Raw genomic sequence first — 23,168 nt, 5'->3', positions numbered from 1 at the left:
CTGAAACACCCGAAGTCATGTGTGGCCAGCTCTACCCACGGGCCTGAAACCCCAGTTACACGTGCCCGGCCCTACCCAGGCGGCTAAAACTCAGCAGGTCTAACCACACTGTGGCCATCAGGGGCATCCCCCTAGGGGGAGAAGATTCCGGAAGGCCGGTGATTCTGCTGCCCTTGCGAATCCTGCAGAGGCACTGGCGTCTGGGGCCGGGGAGGGCTGACAGGCCGCACAAGAACCCATAGCGCGCTCTTTTCAGAAGGAACAGAGGGGACCGCTGATCTGCGCAGGGACTTTGGAAATGTGCCAAGTGGCCAGGCAGGCGCATCTGCCTTTAAAAAAGGAAATATTTAAAACACGTTTTGTGTGCTTTAAAAAAATTCAGTAACTGGACTTCACTCCTGAATTCAAAGCTTGGTGTAAAAAGGAACCAACGATGGTGCTTCCTTCTCTTGAAAAAGGGGCTGGTGGTGGGGCTGGCATGAGTCCTGGGGAGGCTTCCTTGATGCCCGGCCCAGGGTCTCAGGCCCTGGCTCAGTACCGTGAAGCCTGGAAATGAAGGTTTAGGCCAAGACATTTAAAAATGGGACTCAAACCGAGACAGTTGGTGGAGACAACCCTGCTTTAGGACTCCCACGTCAGGGACACTCCTACAGTTCAGGACCCTGACCCCTCAGGAGGTGGATCTGACCGACAACGTCAGGGACATTCTGTGGTTCAGGATGGAGACAACTAGGGGAGGCGGATCTGACCGATAACATCAGGGACATTCCTACGGTTCTCAACCACAAAACCACGCCTCCCAGCAGCCGTAGGGCCTGAGCCACACGCCGGCTCCACATGTCCCGGTAAGGGTCCCCCTGGGGCACTGCCAGGCCCTGGGAGGGAGCGTGACCAGGGATTTGATGGCACATTCTCCAAAATGACCTAAAGAAAGCAGGTGCATCCCAGGCTTAGGAGCATCCCAGGCTCGGGGTCTCAGGGCCGGCTGGGGAGGGTCAGGAGGGAGCCGTTTCGTTCCTTCTCTGTCCAGCATGGAAAGGTTCGGGGGCTTCAGGGGAGGTTCATCTGCCTCTTCACAGGGGATGGGGGCATTCGTTGGTACAGAAGGAACAGAGGCTACGTTCAAAAAGAAACAGGAATCCAGCCTATTTTCACCGGGAGGGGAGAACCCACCAGCGTTTGTGAAGAGCACATTCTGGGGCCCGCCCTCCCCAGACCTCTGAGTCAGCCGGATCGTGGGGCTTTCTAAATCCTGGACCTGAGATCACGTCCCAACCTGCGAGAACCCGCAAGCGATTTCCCCGTTTCCCATGGGAGGCGCTGAGGAGCCAGGAAAGGGCGGTGGGGGCTCCAGGGCAAAGGCTGACGATGCAGCTTCTATGACCACACGCAGGAAACACAAACCCAGTACCAGGTGAGAACATTTCACTGGAGTCAAAGGGGACAGGGTCTCCTCAGAGGCCACCCAGCTGAGAGCCTCAGGAGTGCCAGGGCCGGGCGCCGTGCAGACCCGCCAGGCCTGTGACCTCCGAGTGAGGCCTGCACCCATGGACGGCGGAGGGCTTAGAACAAGACCTTAAGAACAGCTGCAGCCTGTGTGCCCCGTCGCTCCTGGTGGATGAAGAAGCCTTTCGGCCGGAGGGATGCGGACCTCTGGCCTTCGCCTCTTCGCAGGAATTGCAAGGTGAGCCCTAACACCACCCACAGGCTGTCACTTCAACTACAGCTTCTAACATCTGTTGTGAAAATTACCAAGAAAATGGAAATTCTTTTCTACCTATGACCCTATATTTAGAAACAAATAACAAAAGAGCTGAGGAGTTTGGGTGAAAACTGCCGAATCGGGGACGCGGAGCCTGGTTTTCTCACCTGATTTCGAGCTTGTCCACGTCTTCTTCCTCGAAGTCAAAGTGAGACTTCTTGCTGTAGCTACAGGGCCGGGTCACCTGGAGTCAGCGGAGAGAGAAAGCGCTGAGACCGCGGTGCCACCAGGCGGGGGTATCTCCACGCGGACCCAGGCCCCGGGCTGCACTTCCTCTGCGCTTACCCACACGCCACTCAAGGGCCACAACCGGGAAGGCCCTAGGTGAGATTCGGGATTCAGGCCCGGCTTCCTGAGTGCCAGCATTTCCCACTCACAGAGCTCCTGGAGGGGCAGACCCAGGCAAGACCTGCCCCAAGGCCATTCACAGCCACTGCCGGACTCTCCCAGCGGTTCCTCATGGGTGCCGGGCTCCAGGGACCTAAACGTCCCTCACCTGCACCTGCTCTAGGCTTGCCACCCTGTGAGGGAGGGACCCCCTCTGCCGTGGAGACGAAGCGGCCCCACCTCAAGGCTCTATTTGCCAACAGGAAGTGAAAAGCGTGAGGCCTGTGGTGCCTGAAACTCGCCAGCCCCTAACAGACCCCAGCACTCTGGGAAGCGTCAGATGGCGGAAAGTCAAGACGCTGCTACCTTCCTCCTGACACCTCTGCACCGTGGGTTCCTTAGAACAGAAAGGGAGTGAAGGCATAAAGGGTCGAGGCTCCGGGACCGCCCCCCACTGCCGCCAGCCTGCAGGGTCCTTGCAGCAGAGCAGTAGGCCGCTCCACGGGCTCCAGGAGACCACAGTCGGTTACCACCTCGAGTTCCAATTTAACCACCATCAGCCATGCACCAGGTCACCCACGTTTACAAGGAGGGCTCCCTCCTGCCCGGCCTCCCTCCCTGCCCCACCTTCTCTGGGCCTCAGCAGTGATGCTAGCTCAGGAGCTCTCAGCTCGAAGTTCTGATGCAGGGTCTGACGCCAAAATCACGTTGCTAGAACTGCCTAACCTCTGAGCTTGCACTTCCTGATTGGTAAACTGAGGCAAAGATCATGCAGGGGCAATTCTCTGCTTCGGGTTGAGGGCTGCTGACGCCTCCTCCTTCCTGACCTACACACCACTGTCCTCAAATTTGCTTCCCACCAACTTCCCCATCTCATAAAACTCAGGTCAGGCAACATCTCCTCCAGGAAGCCCCTGACACCCCTGCCTCACGCCCTCTCTGGGTCAGAAGCAGCTGAAGCCGAAAGAGACAGGGTCCTGGTGAAAGAGGTCCATGGCTGCTAAGGAAGGGGTGGAGACGGAGTGAAAGGTCACAGACCCCAAAGAGCAGGGCCCCGTGTGGCCCACACAGCAGTGGTCAGCGAGGTCCGGGCCTTCCCTGGAGCCCCAAAGGTGGTGATGCAGACCACGGTTTTCAGACTCTCTGTGGTCACTAAATTACTCCAGTAGGCTGAGACCCACGTCTTTACAGAGTGAATGGGAGTGCACACGGTAGAAACGGTGTGAGAACACTGCAAGCGTGATGAGCACCCGGGTGTGGCCGGGCAGTGGGCGAGCTGTACCCCACTGTGTGTATGACAGCTCCACGTGTGGCAGCCGACGACCCCACCGTGTATATGACAGCTCCATGTGTGGCAGCCGAGCCGGGGGAAGCTGCCACCTGGAACTCTGTCCATGCCACACGCCTCCTGCACCGCCAACAGGGCCCAGCCTGCCCCTGGGAGCCTGGCAGCTCCCTGCCTTCCCTTGCTCTGGCAAAACCATCTTCTCTGCCTGTCTCTAAGTGAGGGCTTCCGTTTGAGACAGAAAACAGATTCCACCTCCAAAGCCCTCCTCACAGCGGCCCTGAAAGCCTGGGTCTGGCTTCGGACACCAAGTTCCCACCTCTGCCTGTGGGGCCCTTTTGAGCCTCAGCAGTGCCCGTGGGTCCTGCTCAGACTGGTAGGTCCACTCTCCAACAGTCCCCCCAGAGCTGCATGCATCGAGCGCCGCTCAGCCATCATGGCTCAGGGGAGCCCGCCTGACCCCTCAGGTGTGACTGGCCATGCTCCTGCCACAGAGGCCTCATCCATCCTCACATCTCCAGGGCTTGTGCACGGGAAGGTTTGTGGATGGGAAGAGCATCTGTCTAAAGGCCCTGCAGATAGCCATCCCCAAACCGCGCCGGCCACATGGCAGGTCCCCACTCCATGAGATGCAGCCGTCCCCAAACGGCACAGTGGGTCCCACTCTACCAGGTGCAGCCCTTGCACCCTCCTTCTCATGGATTTTGGTGCTTCATGTTCTGAGAGGATCTCTGTGTCTGAATCCTTCCCCGCTTTGCTTCAAAACCCTGCCTATTTCCACTGGAACAAGCATTCTGTCTGCTCAGGGACACTTGGGCGGAGCAGCCAAAAAGACAACAAAAAACCCCAAAGTCCTGGTAATTTGGAAAGCATTAACCTGTCATCTTTTAACCCAAATCTGGGCCAGTTCGGGAGACAACGAAAAGCCTTTCTCTCTCGGGAGAGGAGGGAAGGTCTTGGGGCCACGGGTCCTAGGGCCGGCGGGGCTGCCTCCTCTCCGGGAGGAACTTCCAGAGGGAAGAGACTGAGATGGTTCTGATCCAGACTTTCTGCCAATGTGTCTCGGGTGCAGCCTGCACTTGACGTTCACCCATGAAGATACCAACCTCAAAATAAAACACTTCATCGAACTGGGGGTTGTTGGTCTTCCGCTTTACTTTCGTCTTCTTTGCTTCCGATCTGTTATTGAGAGAGAAAGGATTGGGATTAAAGCAACACTGCTGATTCCAAGTCTCTCAGTCATAAAACTGAGCTCTCAAATGCACAAGTCACTTATTGCCTTTATTTATTTCATAAATATTTCTGTTCGTCTCCAACTCCAGATGGTATGCAAATCCCGAACCTTTACCGAGACAAAAATACTCAGCACGAAGAGCACGAAGGCTTCGTTTTCTACAGAGCAATTTTGGAGCAATAAAGAAAACAAAAGGAAGTAAAAATTACATATTCTACCTCAAAGCGCAGCCTCCTGCCTCCTCCCAAATGAGGCAGTGGCCTCGTGATTTCAGAGCTGGACCCTCGGCCCCCAGGACCAGAACAGAAACCTGAGGCGTGAGGCCACTTGCCTGAAGGGTCCTGCCAGCGTCACGGTGGCGTAGGGGTCGCACTGCCCATTCACGATGGGGAGGCCCTGGCACTCGACGATGCTGAGGAGAGAAGCAGAGGCGGCGTCAGGAGGGAGCGCAGACCCCCGGGCAAATGGCGAGACAGCTCTGGGTCGGGCAGGAGGCCTCGGTTCAAGCTGTGAGAAGCGGTTTCCTCCCTGGAAGGCAGGGAGGGCCCATGACAGCCGCTCTGCCTCGGTGTGACACTGAATCACGCCAGCCGTTCGCAAAAGCCCAAAACAACACCTCTAAGGTGAGCATGTGCTTTAGTGAGGACGCCGGGAGTGTGTGACAGGACATCTAAAGCAGTGTCATCGGGGGGGCAGGACCCCGAAAACAGCGTCATCCTGGGGGCCCAGGACGTCTAAAACACTGTCGTCTTGCGGTGCCAGAACCTCTAAAACAGTGTCATCCTGGGGGGGCCAGAACCTCTAAACAGCGTCATCCTGGGGAGCCACCGGCTCTGGAAATTTCTGTGTGTTGGTTTGAAAACCCCTGTGTGCTCCTCGGGAGCCAGACGGGCCACTCGCTGTGTGCTCAGTCCCTGGTGAGGACGCGTCTTACCGTGTGGCGAGCTTGTGGCAGACGACCCCAGTGTCTGTGATGACCTCGCTCAGCCGCAGCTCCAGGTGCACTTTGCCCTGCAAGGCATGAGGACGGGGTGTCAGGGGCTATGGCGCTCCCACAGGCTGCCAGGGCCGCACAGCCCAGGGAAAGCCTAGAAGGCAAAGGGAGCAGGTGGCTCCACCCCGCCGCAGCCGACGGGCACGTCTGGCCCCTCCACTCCACCCCCGGACGCAGGGTCCCAGCCGTGGCCTTCCTTCAGGAGAGCTGCCTGCCTGGCCGCTCAGCCCCATGTGGCTGCCCAGGCTCCTGGCTCTGCTGAGAGCAGGTCGCTGCCTCAGAAGTGAGGGGTCCAACCGTGTGGGAGATGGTCATTCGGTGAAGCAGCCCCCCAAAGACACTGACGCTGCAGCTGCTCACGTGTGTCCACTGGGGCAAAACGGAGGGGAAGCAAGCTCTCTCCTGAACCGGGGCCACTGCCTGCCTTTACCTCCCCGCGGGCAAGGCCGCATGGAACCCGCAGGAAGCTCGGAGAGCTCACATAGAGAGCAAGGCTCACACAGACAGCAAGGCTCACACGGAGAGCAAGGCTCACACAGAGAGCAAGGCTCATGGGGGCTTCCAGCAGAACAGACAGCAAGGCTGCCCTGCGGGTCCACCTGTCTCTACAGATCCATCTGTCTCTGCGTGCTGCTGTCTGTCCACCTGTCTGTGTGCACAGCTGTGGATGTGTGTCCACCTATCTGTGAGTACGACTGTGTGTCTGTCTGCCTATGTGTGTGTGTGGTTTGTGTGTCTGGCTGTGTCCACCTGTATAAGCATGCTGTGGTGTGTGTGTGCCCATCTGTGTGTGTCCACTTGTCTGTGCATGCAACTGTGTGTGTCCATCTGTGGATACTGCTGTGTGTGCATGTCCACCTGTGTGTGTGTCCACCTGTGTCCATCTGTGCATTTGACTGTGTGTGTGTGTCCATCTGTGCTGTGTGTGTGTGTGTGCAGCTGTGTGTCCTCCTGTGTGTGCGGCTGTGTCTACCTGGGTGCATGCAACTGCGTGGGTGTCTGCCTATGCATATATGTGACTATGTGTGTCCATCTGTGCTGCTGTGTGTGCGTGTCCTCCTGTGTATAGCTGTGTGTCCACCTGTGTGTAACTGTGTGTCCGTCTGTGTGTGTTGCTGTGTCCACCAGTGTGCATGCGACTATGTGTCCACCTGTGTGTGCATGTGACTGTATCTGCTTGTGTGTACGTGTCCACCTGTGTGCAACTGTGTGCATGTTTGCCTGTGTGTGCATGCAGCTGTGTGTGTCTGCCTGTGCATGTGGCTATGTGTCTGTGTGGGCGTGCAACTATGTATGTGTGTCCATCTGTGTGCACATGGCTGTGTGCATCTGCCTGTGTGTGCATGAAACTGTGTATCTGCCTGTCAGTGTCCGCCTGTCTGTGTGTGCGTCTGCCTGTGTGTGTGGCTGTGTGTGTCCTTCTGTGCATGCAACTATGTGTGTGAGCAGCTGTGTGTGCATCTGCCTGTGTGTGTATCTGCCTGTGTGTCTTCTTGTCTGTGTGTGTGTGGCTGTGTGCATGTCCTTCTGTGTGTGTGTGCGACTGTGTGTGTCCACCTGTGTATGCGTGTTTGTCGACCTGTCTGTACATGCAACTGTGTGTGGATGTCTGCCAGTGTGTGCACCGCCTGTGTGTACATGTGACTGTGTCTGCCTGTGTGTGTGTGCGGCTGTGCGTGCCTATCTGTGCGTGCCGCTGTCCCTGTATTTGCTCCAGCCTGAATGGCACTGAATGGATGGAATGAACACAGACTTATCCATGCATCAGGAGCTCTGCCTGGCCCGGCCCTGAGCTCTTGCTCCTGAGGCTCCAGCAAGGCCAGGGCCTGTTCCCCAGGGCTTGTCACTGCCTGTGGGAGGGTGGGAGGGTGGGAGGGACGGGCAGAATGCGTGGCGCTAAGACGTGGACGGCAGAACCGACGGCAGCCCTGCAGCATGTGGCCTGGTGCAGAACCTCAGATGGAGCAGGGACCTCGCTTAGGCCCCACCAACCTAAACGTTAAAAAACCTTAAAGTTCCTTCAAAAATCTTCCAGACACCTAGCCCGCCTTGAGAGGTAAATCACCTAATAAGAAAAATAAACCATAAAATAATACCCAAAAAATTAGTCAAGAGATATTTATTCCCTATACAAGTTAAAAATAGCATCTTCACATATGCCACTAAGCTGTTTTTCAAAAACCCAGACCCTCAGCAAACAGATCTACCAACACAGACCACAAATGCAGGGGGGATCACAGACCCGAACCCCAAATGCCAGGCTCTGTTCTGTGGCTGTCCACGGGCTAAAGCAGTGCCCTGAACACCAAAAGACAGGAGGAAGTGTCTGGCCCAAGAGTAACTGAGAACCCACCGCTTCATCCCATTCTTAAATGGCGGGCGCAAACTCCCTCAGGACAGAAGTGTTCAGATTAGAAAGAGGCTGTGCAGATGGAGGCAGCTCGATTCCTGTTAGGGAGCTTCAGGAAGAGTCACGCCGCATCAGGGGTCGTGGTCCCCAGCAGCAGGTTGCGGCCCCCATGTGCTCTCCTGGCTCCTGGCAGCAGGCTGTGCGGCCCCGTGTGCTCTGCTGGGTCCAGGGGCACCTGGCTGGGCACCATCAGGTCCTGAGGCTGCTCTGTTCCTGCAGCGTGAATCCTTCCTGACCAGCTGACTTGTGCGCTTCCGTCTTCTGCTGATTCGGGAGTGGGAACAAACAAAATCCACCCCTGGAAGGCCCTTTCTCCTGCCAGAAAAGTCGCTGAGTAAATCTGCAGGTGCCAGCGCAGGCTGGAGAATCCCAGAACGTTTAGAGGTTAAACGACACAGTTCTAAATAACACACAAATTGGAGAACACAAGACACATTTTTAAATGTTCTGGAATAAACAGAAATGAAAGTGTTACTCATCAAAATCAGTGGGACGGGCCGGGCGCGGTGGCTCAAGCCTGTAATCCCAGCACTTTGGGAGGCCGAGACGGGCGGATCACGAGGTCAGTAGATCGAGACCATCCTGGCTAACCCGGTGAAACCCCGTCTCTACTAAAAAATACAAAAAACTAGCCAGGCGAGGTGGCGGGCGCCTGTAGTCCCAGCTACTCGGGAGGCTGAGGCAGGAGAATGGCGTAAACCCGGGAGGCCAAGCTTGCAGTGAACTGAGATCCGGCCACTGCACTCCAGCCTGGGCGACATAGCGAGACTCTGTCTCAAAAAAAAAAAAAAAATCAGTGGGACGCAGCGGGAGCCGTGGTCAGGGTTTGACAGAATCTGGAGTACCGGCCGCACAGACTAGAGCAGAAGGGAGATCCGAACCCTGACCTGAGCTCAGGGCTGGGAGACTGAGGAAAATGAGCAAACTAAACCCAGAGCCCAAGAACAGAAACCAGAAGTCAGATCGGAAACCAACAGAGAAAAATCAAAGCCAAAGGCAAATTCCTTGAGAGACCAATAAAATTAATAAACCTCTAACCAGGCTACCAAGAGCAAAGGGAAAAGGCACAAATTCCCACAGGAAAGGAATGAGAGGACCTGGCTGCCGATCCTGGCACCTGCCTAGATGCTGCACTGAGGTCCCTGGCACTGCACTCCTGCGAACTCACAGACGTAGCAAAGGGGCCCAGCGTCCACCACGGCTGAGGTCCTGACAACGCGTGGCTGCAGTGTCACCCGGTGTCACCCATGGGGCCCTGGGCGGGGGCTACTGAGGGGTGTATGGAAACTCCATACTCCGCTCAGTTTCCCTGTGAACACAGAACTGCCCCCAAAACAGAGTTAATTTTAAAAAAGCAGCCAGTGGTCCCCATCCATCTTTCTCAGGAAGGCCTTCCCCAGGGAGAGAGCAGTGTGCGGGACCAGGTCAGGGTCCTGGCCCCCGCAACCGGCTGCTGCATCCCCAGCTGGGCGGGCAGCAGCCCAGAAGGCAGCCAGGACAGAGGCGCCTTGGAGGCAGGGCTGTTCCACACCGGCTGCAGAGAGGAGACAAAGTCAGCGGGCAGGTGAGAGGGGACACAGAGGCCACAAGGAAGGAAGCCTAGCCTTGGCCCTCTCCTCCTGCAACCCTGGAGAAACGTAAAAGCTTGGCCCTGGATGACAGTGACTTTGTTTGCTCTGAAAATCCTTCCAAGAGGACTGTCTGCTGCACAAACACAAAATTCCCAGAGGCTGTAGCAGGAGGCTGGAATTTCTATCCCAGTCACTGATTTCATGGTGCAACTGGAAGGCTCCAAGGGGGAAAATACGCAGGTGTCTCTCGGGCGGACAGCGGACCCGGGGGTTTGCTGTGATCCCTCGCAGGGCCGTGCTATTTCCTGAATACGTCACAGATGCACTTGAATGCCCGGCTTATAAAGGAGCTCAGTGACCCCCCAGGCGCCCAGATCACCGCGATGCCTCGCTGTCACAGGCAGTGCCCCCGCTGGCATCTGACGCTGACACTGCCCTGCGTCGGGGGAGGGTCAGAGAGCACAACGCTGCATCATAAAGTGATTTAACGAAGACTTTCCAACAGTGTCCGTTCCAGAAGGAAGCAAGAAAGGTTTAATTGTGTTTCCCCCACTTCTGCGACGCACTCACTGGCCTCCCCCATGGGCCGTGTCTGTGACACTTACTGTCCGGCCACGGGACGTTTCCTGGAAATCAGAGTGGAGGGACTCAAGGAGCCGCACTGCCACCCCCCTGCCTTCCTGAAAACAGTCACTATGACATCTTACGATAAAATGGCGGCCCTGAGACTGGAGCTGCTGCTGCTTCTTCTTTTGATATGGAGTTTCACTCTTGTTGCCCAGGCTGGAGTACAGGGGAACAATCTTGGCTCACTGCATCCTCCGCCTCCTGGGTTCAAGCGATTCTTCTGCTTCAGTCTCCTGAGTAGCTGGGACTACAGGCGCCCACCACCACGCCCGGCTAATTTTGTATTTTCAGTAGAGATGGGGTTTCACCATGTTGGTCAGGCAGGTCTCAAACTCCCAACCTCAGGTGATCCACCCGCCTTGGCCTCCCAAAGTACTGGGATTACAGGCATAAGCCACCAAGCCCAGCCTGGAGTTGAGGTTTTAAAGGTTGGCTGGAGTCCAGCAGGGACGCTGCTCCCTGTCACGGCCACATTTTGGGCAGCGTTGTGGCTGACTGCGTCGGCAGCACCCACCCGGGTCCAGCGGGCATCGGAGAGCACTGACCCTGCCTCCTGCCCTTTAGACAACAGCTCACATTTGCCTTCCATAGAGCGCAAATTCCCGGGAGACTGACACCACTTGTTCCAGGATCCTCACGTTCCGGACAGTGAGAGGCAGGCTTGAAGGACGCCGGGCTTGGCCCTGGGCACGCCAGCCGCCTCGGGCGTTAATTATGAGAGTCTACCAGCCGTAAGATCAGCCGGCGGCATTCTTATTTACAGCTTCGTGGAGATGAAATGTCTGAGTCCTAATTGGTGTTGCACAGTCTCCCCTGTGATGACTGTAACAACAGCCCATCGACAGGCAACCGGACCAATAGCACACGCTTCGCACCTCGGATCATTCCTCAGCCTCAGAAGGAAGGAGGTTCCGATACCACAAGTGACCTGGAGGACGTCGTGTGGAGCGACATCAGCCTCAGGAAGACCAGCAGGGCAGAGCTGACTGCCATGAGCCACAGGGAGTGGCCCGCATCAGAGACAGAGTGCGATGGGGCTGCCGGGGGGAGGAGGGACGGAAGCGCTTGAATAAACCTCTAGCCAGGGGACAGAGGGGACAGAGGTTCCGCTTTGCAAGATGAAAGGAGCTCTAGAGATGGGTGGTGGTGATGGTTGTACAATATTATGAATACATTTAATACTGTGCCACTGCATTGGACATTTTAAATGGTTAAAATGGTAAATCTCATGGTGTCTCTATTTTACCACATAAAAAACTGGAAAAAATAGCATAGAATACACACAGAGAGACACACGCACAGAAGCATGTGCCTGTGAACTGGTGAAATCTGGGTAACGTCCGTGGATGGCACAAATGTGGGCATCCTGGTTGGTGTTGCACCAGCTGCACAGGGCGGTGCCTGGGGAAGCCGGGAGAAGGGAGCACGGCCTTCCGTTTTCGGGGCAAGGAGGAGTTCGCCCCTCGCCACTCCTGTGTACTGTTTTGGTGTCTTCCTATAAATCTATAACCATTTCAAAATTAAATCAATCTAAAAAAAAGGCAAGAAAGAGGACAAGCTACACCTGCCAAAAAAAAACAAACTTGAATCTGAGGAAAACGATAAGGCTGCACTCTGCCTGCTGCTCAGAGACCCCAGCGACGCGGGTATCCCAGAATAGAAGTGCCGGGAACACGCAGGCGGGAGCGGCCCAGTCAGCAAGCCCCGCCTCCTCCCGGGCAGCACGTGGGAAGCCCCGCCTCCCTCCCCCAGCAGCACGTGGGAAGCCCCGCCTTTCTGCTGGGACTCCAGGGTCCGCTGAGCAGCGCGCTGGGGCCCTTGTGCTCTGGGGCTGCGAGGACAGTCATTAGTTCTGCAGTAATCACAGCGTCCTTCACTTTCCACAGCACGTGTGGGTTCCCCAGCCAGCGCTTTCCTAGGAAGCGGAGTTAATTAAGTGTGAAGCACAATTAGCACAGGTCCTTTAGGGCAGGGCCATTCCCAGGGCCTCTTGGCTCCACTCCTTCATTTCCGTCCAGGGCCTCACCCCGTCCCCCTGGCTGGGCTCACCGTCAACTTCATGAATGAGCCCTTTGCTGGCCATGGGAGTGTGCCCAGCCTGTGATCTCAGCAGATGGCGACCTTGACCCAGTGAAGCACAGAGGACGAGGGCTCCCGGGGAAAAAGGGTTCCCCCGGGACGAGGGTTCCCACAGGACACCAGGCCATCCAGTCCCCTGGCCCAAATCTGCCCTGGACCTGTGAGCACGGAGCCTCCATCCGACCCACCCAGTTGCCTCTGCTGAAGTCTCAGGCAAAGTTCTCACAAGGAACCTATTTTGGGGATTTGTCCCGGATGCCAGCCTCCAGGTGTAAAATAACAGTCACCACCACCACTTTACAATGTGCCAGGCGCCATCAAGTGGCACACACACCATTCCAGCCCGCTTCACAAACCCACCCAGATGGGGAAACTGAGGCTTGCAGAGAAGCAATCCGATGAGGGAGCTGGCTCCAAGCCCGGCGGCCTGTGCTGGGACTCTGCACTCAGACACACACTGAGGTCCCAGCCAAGGACCCACCCAGGAAGCCCTCCCAGGTTCCAGGGTCAGGCCACAGTGCCTCTTGCTTGTAGTCTTTGCAGCTGCTCCATGTCATGGACCAAGGCTCAGGGTGACCCCACAGGAGCTCGTGCAGGTTTGGGCTGGGCAGACTGACCCCCACTACTCCCTCTCTTACAGGAAAGCCTGGAGCAGCTGTTGCTGGGCAGCTGGGCACCATGCGACCGTAGCAGCCGTGAACACAAGGGTCTGGGACATGGGTCCCAGCACTGGAGCCCCTGGTCTTGCGTGGGGAGGTGGGACAAGCTCCTCCCACTGGACAGGGCCGGGGCCAGCGCCAGTCGGCACACAGTCCCGGCAAGGTGGGGTGAGCCCCTGGCCACTTCCGACAATGGACACTCGGAAGACCAGCATGTTCTTTCAGCTCAGACCCTTCTTGGTGCCGAGTGCCAGGGAGCAGCCCATCCAGGCAACTGTGGGGAAGCGAGGGTCCCTGCGGGCTGACCTTGACTCGGCCCTTCCCCACTCGTGTTCTCTTGGCCCTCAATTACGTGTGCCTGTCCTTTCTCACCGTGTTGGTTTTTACAGCTGCCTCAGTTGCTCATGACAAAGGAAAACCCAAAATCCCTGCGCAGAGCCTGGGCATGCTCCGAGCACAAGCAGGCTCATCGTTATTCCCCGTCGAGGCCGAATCCCAACCTACACCTTCAGCCACAGTCAGAGCCGTGCGCGTCTCGAGGCCCCACGGCGTCCCGGGGCTCGGTTTCCAGGGCTGTGCCGAGGGTCTCACCTGCACCTCCGAGTCGGCGTCCACGTGCTGCAGCTGGAACCAGGTGTCCCTGTTGTGGTACTTCTGCAAGTCCTCCTTCTGGATGGCCACCTTCCCTGCAACACAAGCAGAGGAGACTTCACCACAGGCACAGTCCCAGAGCCAGGGCACCTGCGAGCAGAAGCCAGCCCATCATCACTGCAGCTCATTTCCAACAGCTTAATTCAGAATGGGGCACCGGCTGGGCGCGGGGCTCGTGCCTGGAATCCCCACGCTTGGGAGGTCCAGGGGGAGGGTCGCGTGAGACCAGCCTGGGCGATATGGCGAAAACTTCTCTACAAAACAAAAAGAATGAGCCAGGCATGGTGGTACCGTATCCCTGAGAATTGATACTAAAAAGTCAAAATAATCAGGTGCAGGGGTAAGTCTACGCCATCTCCCTTCCAATAAGGCGTTCGGGAGGCTTCACTGGGAAGACGCGAACGTCCAGTCCATCGGCAATGCGCACCTCACTTTCACTGTGGTCTGTGGCCAGTTCTCACGGCGGGAGGCACATCGGAGCTTGCTGGGTGCACAAGAGCCCTGTTCTCACAAATGAACACCTCATGCCTCACACACCACCAAGGCAGCAGCATCACGCCTCTAGAGAGACACGTGTGCACCTGTGCGAGCCACAGCTTGAAACACACGTGTGCCTAGAGTTAGCTTCCGTGTGTGAACACGCACACATGTGTGCATGCATGTGGGTGCTCGGGTTATTCGCAGGGAGAACTGACAGCTAGAATGAGTTGCCACCTTCCCACACGACATGGGTTGGTCTGAATCCGTGCCTCTAAAGTGTAATCCTTGAGCCGCCTTCTGGGACCCCTGGAGAGCCCGAAAGTGTAGATTCCTGGCCTTCTCCAGACAGAGGAGAACAGAAGCTCTGGTGTGGGCCGGAATCTGCACCACCACAGGTCCCTGGGCACTTCTGTGGGCCCCAAAGTCTGGGGACATCCACTCTAAACCATTTCCTGTGCCTTAAACAGACTTAGTACTTTGGAGCTAGACTTCCAATGAAAATACGTATCAGAATATATTTGTACAATATACATTTACCTAGTATGGATTTATATGTGTAAATTCGTATCTGTAACCATTATTATCTGCTCATACGTTCACCTCATTCCAGAAACATTCTCATGGTGGGGTAAACGCATGCTCATCCCATCCCTGGCAGGACAGGGCTTGCCAGGCACTGGGCACTGAGCCGTCTTCCATCCTGCATCCCCTCGCAGCACCACCACGTCAACCCTGCCACTGGCCTCCGCGCACTGCGGACCACTCCACCCACCACGGCAAGCACCCACGCAGCACGTGCACCTCTGGCGACAGACGCACGTGAATTCCCAGGGAGTCGCACACACGTGACGTCTGAGCCCATCGCAGAGCACACGCGAGAGCAGGAGTGAGGAAGGAAATGTTGGCAGACCCCTCGCGTCTTCGTTCTGCACCAAGAAACACACACATCCTCCTTAAGGATCCTGGTCCAGTCACCGAAGCGAGAAACTCTGGGTCCTGGCAGATCCCGGTTCCACCGCAGCATCCCCAGCTGCAGGGTCTGAGCACACTGTGCACAACCCAGGCTCCAGGGAGCAGCCTGGGCCTCCTACCCAGCCACCCTGCCTCACACCAGGACAGCAGAGCCCAGTCCAGTTCTCTCCTCCAACTAAGATCCTTTTATATTTCCGCATCTCAAAAAGCCTCCGCAGGCTCCCGTCGGAACAACCCCGGCCTGGCATCTGACAGTCTCACGCTTTGGCCTGACTCGCTGTCCAGCCTCAGTAAATTCGGGAACACTCCACCGCCAGCCTCTCACAGGTGCCATCTCAGTCAGTCCTGCGGTGACCCTGGAGGGGCAGGTCCCACTCTGCACACCCCAGAGACAAGCAGGCTGGGGCTGCAGGGAGATGGAGCTTGCGTCCCCGCCTTCCTGCCAGCATTCCTTCCTCCGTTAGCGTCCCCACCCTGCGAGGTCTCAGGACGCATCTTCCCTCAGGAGCTCCTCTACCCCACAGGCTCAAGCGAGCGAGACCTCTCAGCCTGACCGGTCCGTTCCGTGACTGATCTCAGAGCCCGTGGGCCTTGGCCACCAGGCCCCTCCCTTGTCTGCGAACTCGGAGGGTCTGAGACATGCCCAGCTCAGCACCAGCTCCAGACCCTGTGGGACAGTGCAGGGTCGGCCACATGATGGGGGCACCACGTGGCCACAGGACATGGTGGGAGGTGCGGAAGGTGGAAAGAGGCACAAAGACGCTTTCCAAGTGCCCAAAGGACAGACGTGGAATCAGCATGGTTTGCCTCCAGTGCCGCTGACCCCTGCCATGCACCTCAGCACCTTCATCTCGTGTCCTCAGGGGAGTCGGCTGCAGCTCATACTGTCCACTCTGCAAAGCAAAGCAGCCCTGGGAACAGCCCTGGAGGAAGCCCCTTCCCAGCTCTGGGACCCCCGTTCACAGCCAGGGCCAGAGCTCCTTCCCAGCAAACTACAGCTCCGGGACCCCCGCTCACAGCCAGGGCCGGAGCCCCTTCCCAGCAAACTACAGCTCCGGGACCCCCGCTCACAGCCAGGGCCGGAGCCCCCTTCCCAGCAAACTACAGCTCCGGGACCCCTGCTCACAGCCAGGGCCGGAGCCCCCTTCCCAGCAAACTACAGCTCCGGGACCCCCGCTCACAGCCAGGGCCGGAGCCCCTTCCCAGCAAACTACAGCTCCGGGACCTCCGCTCACAGCCAGGGCCGGCCAGTTCCACAGCCTCCCCCACACAGATACAGCACACAGACACTCGTGGGTTCGTATGATCAGCCTCGTGACCTCGTCGGCTCAGCTCTTGACACACAGACCCACACAGACCATCTGGAGCTGCACGGGACGCTGACACCACTGAGGGCAGGCGAGAGCCAAGGCAAGAACGAAGGGGACCGGTGCAGAAAACAGGCCCCAGCACACGTGGGAGAAGGAGCACCAGGGAGACTCAGAGAGAAACCCAGTGACACACACACTCCGTGGACTCCCTCCAACGGCCTCTAATGGCGCAGACCACGAGGTTGGACGACAGCCAGGACACCTCCTCCTGGCCCGCTGCGTCCCCTGCCCTCCCACCAGCAGCCCTGGGCAGGCGCCTTTGACTTTCCTACCACCCCCCCACCCTCCCCGCCCCCCCACCCCCCCCGCCCCCCCACCCCCCCCCACCCCCCCCGCCCCCCCGCCCCCCCCGCCCTCCCACCTTTGACTTCAAGGGTCCCGAGTGGGGCTCTGTCCTCTCCTCTGATGACGGCTGCGTGGCTCCTGCCAAACCTCCCCTTTCCCCCACAATGCAAACCTCAGTTTTGAGTCTCACAGGAATAAAGCCACATGAAAGCAAAAATTTCTTAAAACTGAGTTGAGCAATATATTTCAGTGAAAAGGGAAAAGTCTTCAGACTCCAAGACTCCTTCAGCTGGACAGGAGGGTCAGTTCTGAAGTCAGAAGTTTTAAATACTTGCAATGTCACTGTGTCTTCACATTTTTATGAGCTGAAACTGGGACAGGAGAAGTCACATATTTACGTGGATAAGGATCTTGTAACTGGCACATGATTACAAGTCTTTATTTTTAGAAGTACTTCACTTAATTTTTTAATAGGTAACAGAAACAGAACAAAATCCACAACATTCAAAAGGATTTAAAATCCCTTCAAGAGGGATCCCTGCCCCCGCCCCCTCATTCCCGATGTGGGGTCACTTCTGTCACCAGCCCCCAACCTCTCCTTCGAGAAGCCAGCCACGTTCAACAATGGGGACATGGGGACGTCTGAAGCATGCGTGTTCCTATCTCCAGATGCTGACCTGAGAGAACGCCTGATCCGAAGGCCACGGCGTCTACTGAATTTTCTCTGATGTGCCCAATCCATAGGGCTGTCCCCACCTATGTGAGTCACACCAAAAAGTTGACCGAACACTCTGGGCCTCCCTTTCTCGCTTGGGCAAAGGTGGCGGCCTTCTCACCACGAGAGGCGGGAAGGGTCGCTTTCTTCTGCTGCATCTGTGCTGGACAGGCCCGTTCAGAAAGGAGGAGCCCCGGGTCTGGAGGGCATCAGAAAAAGGGGAAACAGCCACAGGACACCACTCAGCGAGAGCCGCCGAGACGGGGAGCGCGGCCCAGACGGGGAGCGCGGCCGAGACGGGGAGTGCAGCTGAGACGCACGCGCCTCGCTCTGACCCCACCTGTGTCCCAGCCAGGGCCACGAGGAAAAACAAAGGCCATACAGATCCCAAAGGAAGAAAGAAAAACCTTTATTCATAGAATGTACAAAAAAAATCTACAAGCAAAGCTAATAGAACTAGTGGTGTGTTTAGCAAGAACAGAGAATACAGAGTCAGTAGGGAGGCATCAATGACCATGAAAATTAAACAAAAAAAGCACCATTCACAAAATTATGGTTTTAGGTTTGTGCTTTTGGTGGACTACCTGAGAAATCTTTGACCACTCCATTAAACACATAAAACACAGAGAAATAAATGTTTTAAATGTGTAAAATGTGTAGGTTGAAAACACGTCACAAAACACGGATGAGAGAAATTGCACAGACTCAGGCATGTGGAAAAATATACCATGTCCATGGCTTTGAAGACTCAATTTTGTTAAGATATTAATTCTCCCCGAATTATAGATCAATGTAATCCCAGTCAAAATTCCTGTGGGACTATTTTGGAAATTGAGAAGCTCATTCAAAAATACATATGGCAATTCAGAGGATCCAGAATAGCAAAACAAGTTTAAGAACAAATTTGAGGACCTTACACTACGACGTAAGACCTGCTATGAAGCCACAGTGATCAAGACGCTGGCACTGGCATGAGGACAGGGGAGCATACATATGGCACAGGGCTTGGGGCTTAGCCTCAGAGGGTCTCCAGCTTCACTCAGGAAAGAATTCGAGAAGGAGGTGGTGGTGGAAGAAAACAGAGGCGGCAGTGTGATAGCTCTGAAACCGCTCCCGCAGAGCAGGGCTCCCCACAGGCGGGGTGCTGACGGTGGCAGCTCCGGGCAGTCCTGCAGTCTTGTTTATGCTCGCTTTTAACTATGTGTCAATTAAGGGACAGATTATGCAGACACTTCTAGAAAAAGGGTGGTAACTTCCGAGTCACGGGGTTGTTCCTATGGAAAGGGGTGGTAACCTCCAGGCCTTGCCATGGCGATGGTAAGCCGACACGGCGCACTGGCAGGCGTGTCTGATGGAAGGCTCCTTCCACCCATCCCTGTGTTAGCTAGTCCTCAATTTGGTCCGGTGTCTGAGATCTGCCTCCAGAGTCCAGTCCCGCCTCCTACCTCAGACGGAACAGAATACAGAGGCCACAAACAGACCCACGCAATGCGGCCAACGAAGCCAGAAATGTGCCAAAGTCATCAATGGAGGAACGGTCGCCTTTCAACCAAGGATGCCGGAACGAACGGATGTTTACATGGAAAAAACGGAATCCCGACCCTTTTCTTTGTGCCGTAAGTGATAACTAGCTTGAAACGGATCATAGAACTAAATGTAAACGCTGAAAGCACACGCTTTCCGGGAGAAAACTGCCACAACCGTGGGACAGGCAAGACTTTCTTAGACATGACACCACCGGTACAAATCATACAAGAAAAAAATGTGATAAAACCATCAAAATTTAAAACTTCTGTTCTTCAAAGACAATGCTAAGAAAATGAAATACAAGCCACAAACAGGAAGAAAATATTTGCAAAGCACTCTTGTGATGGACTCGTATCCGGAATACATGGAACTCTAAAAAATAACAAGAAAACAACCCAATTAAAAGGGCAAAAGATTTGAACAATTTACCAAAGAAGGAACAGAGCAGCCACTAAGCCCACGAAAAGTCCTCAACGCCGCTCTTCACGGACACGTAATCAAAACCACAGTGAAACAGTGCACACCTATGGGAGTAGAAACGTTAACTAGAGAATAAAAACTCAGACCTCAGGGCTGGGCAGGATACAAACACCTGCTGCTCTCACCCGCTGCTGGAGAGAAGGCGGACTGGGCAGCCACCTGGAGACACGGTTGGGTAGTTTCTAATGAAAGTAAACACACACCCTACAGTGGGCCCAGCAACCTCACTCCCACGTATTTATCTCAGAGTAAGAAACAGAAACATTCTCCACATAAAGATCTATCCAAGAATGCGTACGGTGACTTTATTCGTAATTCCTGAGGATTAGACACAATCCAGCCAGTGGATGAGGCCACTGAGGTGCGTCTGTATGATGGAAACCCACGGGCAGTGGGAGGGGGCGACCTGGCTCACAGCCACACAGCGTAGGACCAGCGCGGTGGCAGAGGGCAGGTCCCTCCAGGGTTTGACTCACGTGGCCTCCTGGAAAAGGCAAAACGGTGGGAACAGGCCCCAGAGCAGTGGCTGCCAGGGGCTGCGGGCCAGGGTAGGAAATCCACCCCGAAGGAGTGTTCTGGGCTGTGGGAACGTATCTCAGCTGTGGTGCTATCTACACACCTGCATACGCTGCTGAAGGCTACACCTAAACACTTTACCTTATGTCAGTTGCAGACCACCTGATTTATACACAAAGGATGGAGGTCTCAGCAGGGCGCGGTGGCTCCTGCCTGTAATCCCAGCACTTTGGGAGGCCGAGGCGGGCGGATCATGAGGGCAGGAGATCGAGACCATCCTGGCTAACACGGTGAAACCCCGTCTCTACTAAAAATACAAAAAATTAGCCAGGCGTGGTTGCAGGCGCCTGTAATTCCAGCTACTGGGGAGGCTGAGGCAGGAGAATGGCGTGAACCCGGGAGGCGGAGCTTGTAGTGAGCCGAGATTACACCCCGCACTCCAGCCTGGGCGACAGAGCGAGACTCCCTCTCAAAAGAAGAAGAAGAAATGAATGGAGGTCTCACTGCACCCCCACCCCATTGGGAAGCCTCAGAGAGGCTCTAGGGGCTGGAGCGGCAAATGGAGGGGGACGTGGGGCTACCAGAGCCGCCCCGAGGAAGGTGGAGGCCTAGCGGGAAGAGGAGGGAGGCCCAGGATGGGGGGCGGAGACCCCGGTGCTCCTGACTGGCAGCAGTGAGCCAGGCCCGGGGCATTTCCCGGTTCTCGCATCTGCTGGGAGCCATAGTTTCTGGTCTGTGCTCCGTGGGTGCAGCGCCCGGCAGCCGAGCCCAGGCAGAGGCCGCCTCCCTGCGCCTGGAAGCCCGAAGGCACCTGCGCCCCGGTGTCCCGCAGGCCGCGGCCCTGCGGCTGGGAGCCCGGCTTGACTGACAGTTGCCACCGGCAGCAGCGCTGTGGGCCGCGGACCGGGGACAGAGAAGGCCGGTCACGCCGCCCAGGGCCGGCCCACGCCGGACACTTCTTCCCTCTGCGCCTGCTGCCCCTGGGAGGCTTCCGACCTGCGGGAGCTGACTGCAGCCGGTGGAGGGGCGGGGTGGGCGGGGCAGGGATGAGGGCGGGGCTTTATTTCCCGGAGTCTCCCTGCGGCTTCTGCTGCCTTTATCGGTTTGACTCGCCACCGCCCTCCACCTCTAGGCTAAAGATGCCCTCCCGGCCCCAACCCACACCCCCGACCCCATAGGAGTGCGTCCCCACCTGCCAGTGCACCCCTCACTCCTGGACCTGAACTTGCAACTGAGCACAGCTGTGGCCGCCCCAAGGAAACTCGCTGGCAGGTGGGGTTTCCTCAGGGCGTGGGCAGCTGCTAGAAACAAGAGAACCAGGAGAACCACGCGGCCAGGAAGCCAGTGGGCACCGCGCACTTCCACCCAGAAGCGCATTCCCCAGAACCTGGTGTTTCATGCCCAGTAACAACATAATTACCATCATAACGATAAATCGTTACCGGAGATCCAGACAGCCATCCATTTTCATGGCTGTAAACGCCATAGTGAAACATCTAAGTCCAGTCACCATAACCGGAAAGCCACCAAGAACTGCTAGCAGATGACGTCAACAGAACGATTAATAAACATCTTATTTGGTTATTTTCAGAGCACAAAACTCCGGAACTAACTTGATCAGTTTCTCTTACTAAAATGTGCAAAAAATTTTTTAAATTTCTTTTTCCTTAGGGTTATCACTCAAAAAATGTCTCATACACCTTCCAGAATGAATCAAGTCCCTGTGGATTCTCGCACATAAACTGAGCTGGTGATGAGGCCTGACACGTGGTGCCCAGCACAGGCTGAGCCCTGCCAGATACACCATTAGCCTCGGCTGAATAATCTGGATTCCACATCTCCCTTTCTTCCGGGAAAGCCCTTGGAGGCCCCTGGCAGTTGCTGAGAACACGGGAGCGAGACACAGGCATGCAGGGCTCTGGGAAGCTCCGTCCAGTGGACACAGCACAACAGGCAGAAGAACCACAACCAAGGAGGGTGGCAGGGGAGGCAGGCCACGGAGGGCAGCTGCAGGGTCAGAGGCCGTCTCCTGCAGCAGGCCCCAGTCCCGGAGGCGGGCATGGCAGGATGTGGGGATGGAGGAGGAGGTGCCTGAGGAGCGGGGTGCAGAGCAGCTGCGCCCGGAGGCAGGAGGGAGAACTGCCAGCCACTAGCCCTGGAGCCGATGCCCTGGTCAGAGGGAGAGAGGAAGAGGGAACCCTTCCTCAGCGCCCAAACAGCTTGAACGCGACTCGAAGCTATGGGCGTGAACCTGAGGGCCTCCCAGGCAGACACTGAGCAGTGGGGTGCAGGGGTCATGCTGGACCCTCAAGACCATCTCACCAACAAGGCTACACGAGGCCCAGCACAGCAAGACCCTGAAGGGGTCCAGGTGCCCACCGCACTCAGGAGCACAAACACCTTCTGCAATCGCATTTCAGGGCCAGGGTGTCCGTTGCGGAAGCACCCGGCACAGCGTTGCTGCTCAAAATGAAGTCAAATGTCAATGATCTGAGATCCATGTGACCCATTCCATGTATTTTCTAAACAAACTCTGGAGACTTCTATGAAAAGCACAGCAGTTTCCGAGAATAATCATTTGGGTACAGCGAATAACAGTCCCAAAAATGTCCAGGTCCTGACCCCTGCAATGGTGAGGGGGCACAGGCCTTATCAAAGCCAGGTGAGGGTCTGCCCAGCCCCAAGGGCCTCTGGGGTCACAGCTGCCACCCAGCCAAGCCCATCTCAACGCCAGGCAGAGCGCGAGACCGGTCAGGATGGGCGTCTCTCTCCTTGTCTCTGTCAGGGGACTTGCCATGGAGGCCTGGGACACAGCAGAGTGCAGACAGGAGTCTACCAGTCACCCGCTAGCCAGTTTCTCTCATGCCCTCTCTCTCCCTCAATGTCGTGCTGACATGCACTAGCTGCCGGCCGTCCAGTGGGGACAGGCTGGGCTTTAGGACACTCAGGCTCTGACGTGGACCTTTGGCTGTGCCTCTCACGCTTCTGTGTGCCAAGCACCGGGAATGGATCAGATCACAGATCCTGGACCACAGCTCACATCACAAACAGAGGGACATGGACGATGAGGAAAGCCCACAGCTGAGGGACACCGGTGAGCACTGGGGAAAGGGGGCAGCTGGCGTGGGACGGAGAGGCCATGATGCGGTATGGGCAGCCAGTGTGAGCAGTGAGCGTCAGATGGACGCGCCCCCCACCCCCTGCACAGCACCCTCGTGGCCTCG

At 56.5% G+C, this 23,168-nt stretch overlaps 1 protein-coding gene across 4 annotated transcripts in view; it reads right to left on the bottom strand.

Moving 5' to 3' along the window:
* Positions 1 to 23,168, bottom strand: part of LOC105485231 (RAS p21 protein activator 3) — a 124,104-nt gene that overhangs the window by 36,005 nt on the left and 64,931 nt on the right. For all 4 annotated transcript variants that reach the window (XM_011747466.2, XM_011747467.3, XM_071080972.1 and 1 more), the window contains exons 4-8: positions 13,540 to 13,634; positions 5,543 to 5,619; positions 4,940 to 5,020; positions 4,481 to 4,553; positions 1,870 to 1,946 (exon numbers count right to left, since the gene is read on the bottom strand). In XM_011747466.2, the coding sequence (XP_011745768.1) occupies positions 1,870 to 1,946; positions 4,481 to 4,553; positions 4,940 to 5,020; positions 5,543 to 5,619; positions 13,540 to 13,634 (403 nt within the window). The remainder of the gene's footprint in view (positions 1 to 1,869; positions 1,947 to 4,480; positions 4,554 to 4,939; positions 5,021 to 5,542; positions 5,620 to 13,539; positions 13,635 to 23,168) is intronic.

The sequence above is a fragment of the Macaca nemestrina genome, chromosome 16, assembly GCF_043159975.1.
Source record: "Macaca nemestrina isolate mMacNem1 chromosome 16, mMacNem.hap1, whole genome shotgun sequence".
Lineage (NCBI taxonomy): Eukaryota > Metazoa > Chordata > Mammalia > Primates > Cercopithecidae > Macaca > Macaca nemestrina.
This window is presented reverse-complemented; position numbering and strand designations above follow the sequence as displayed.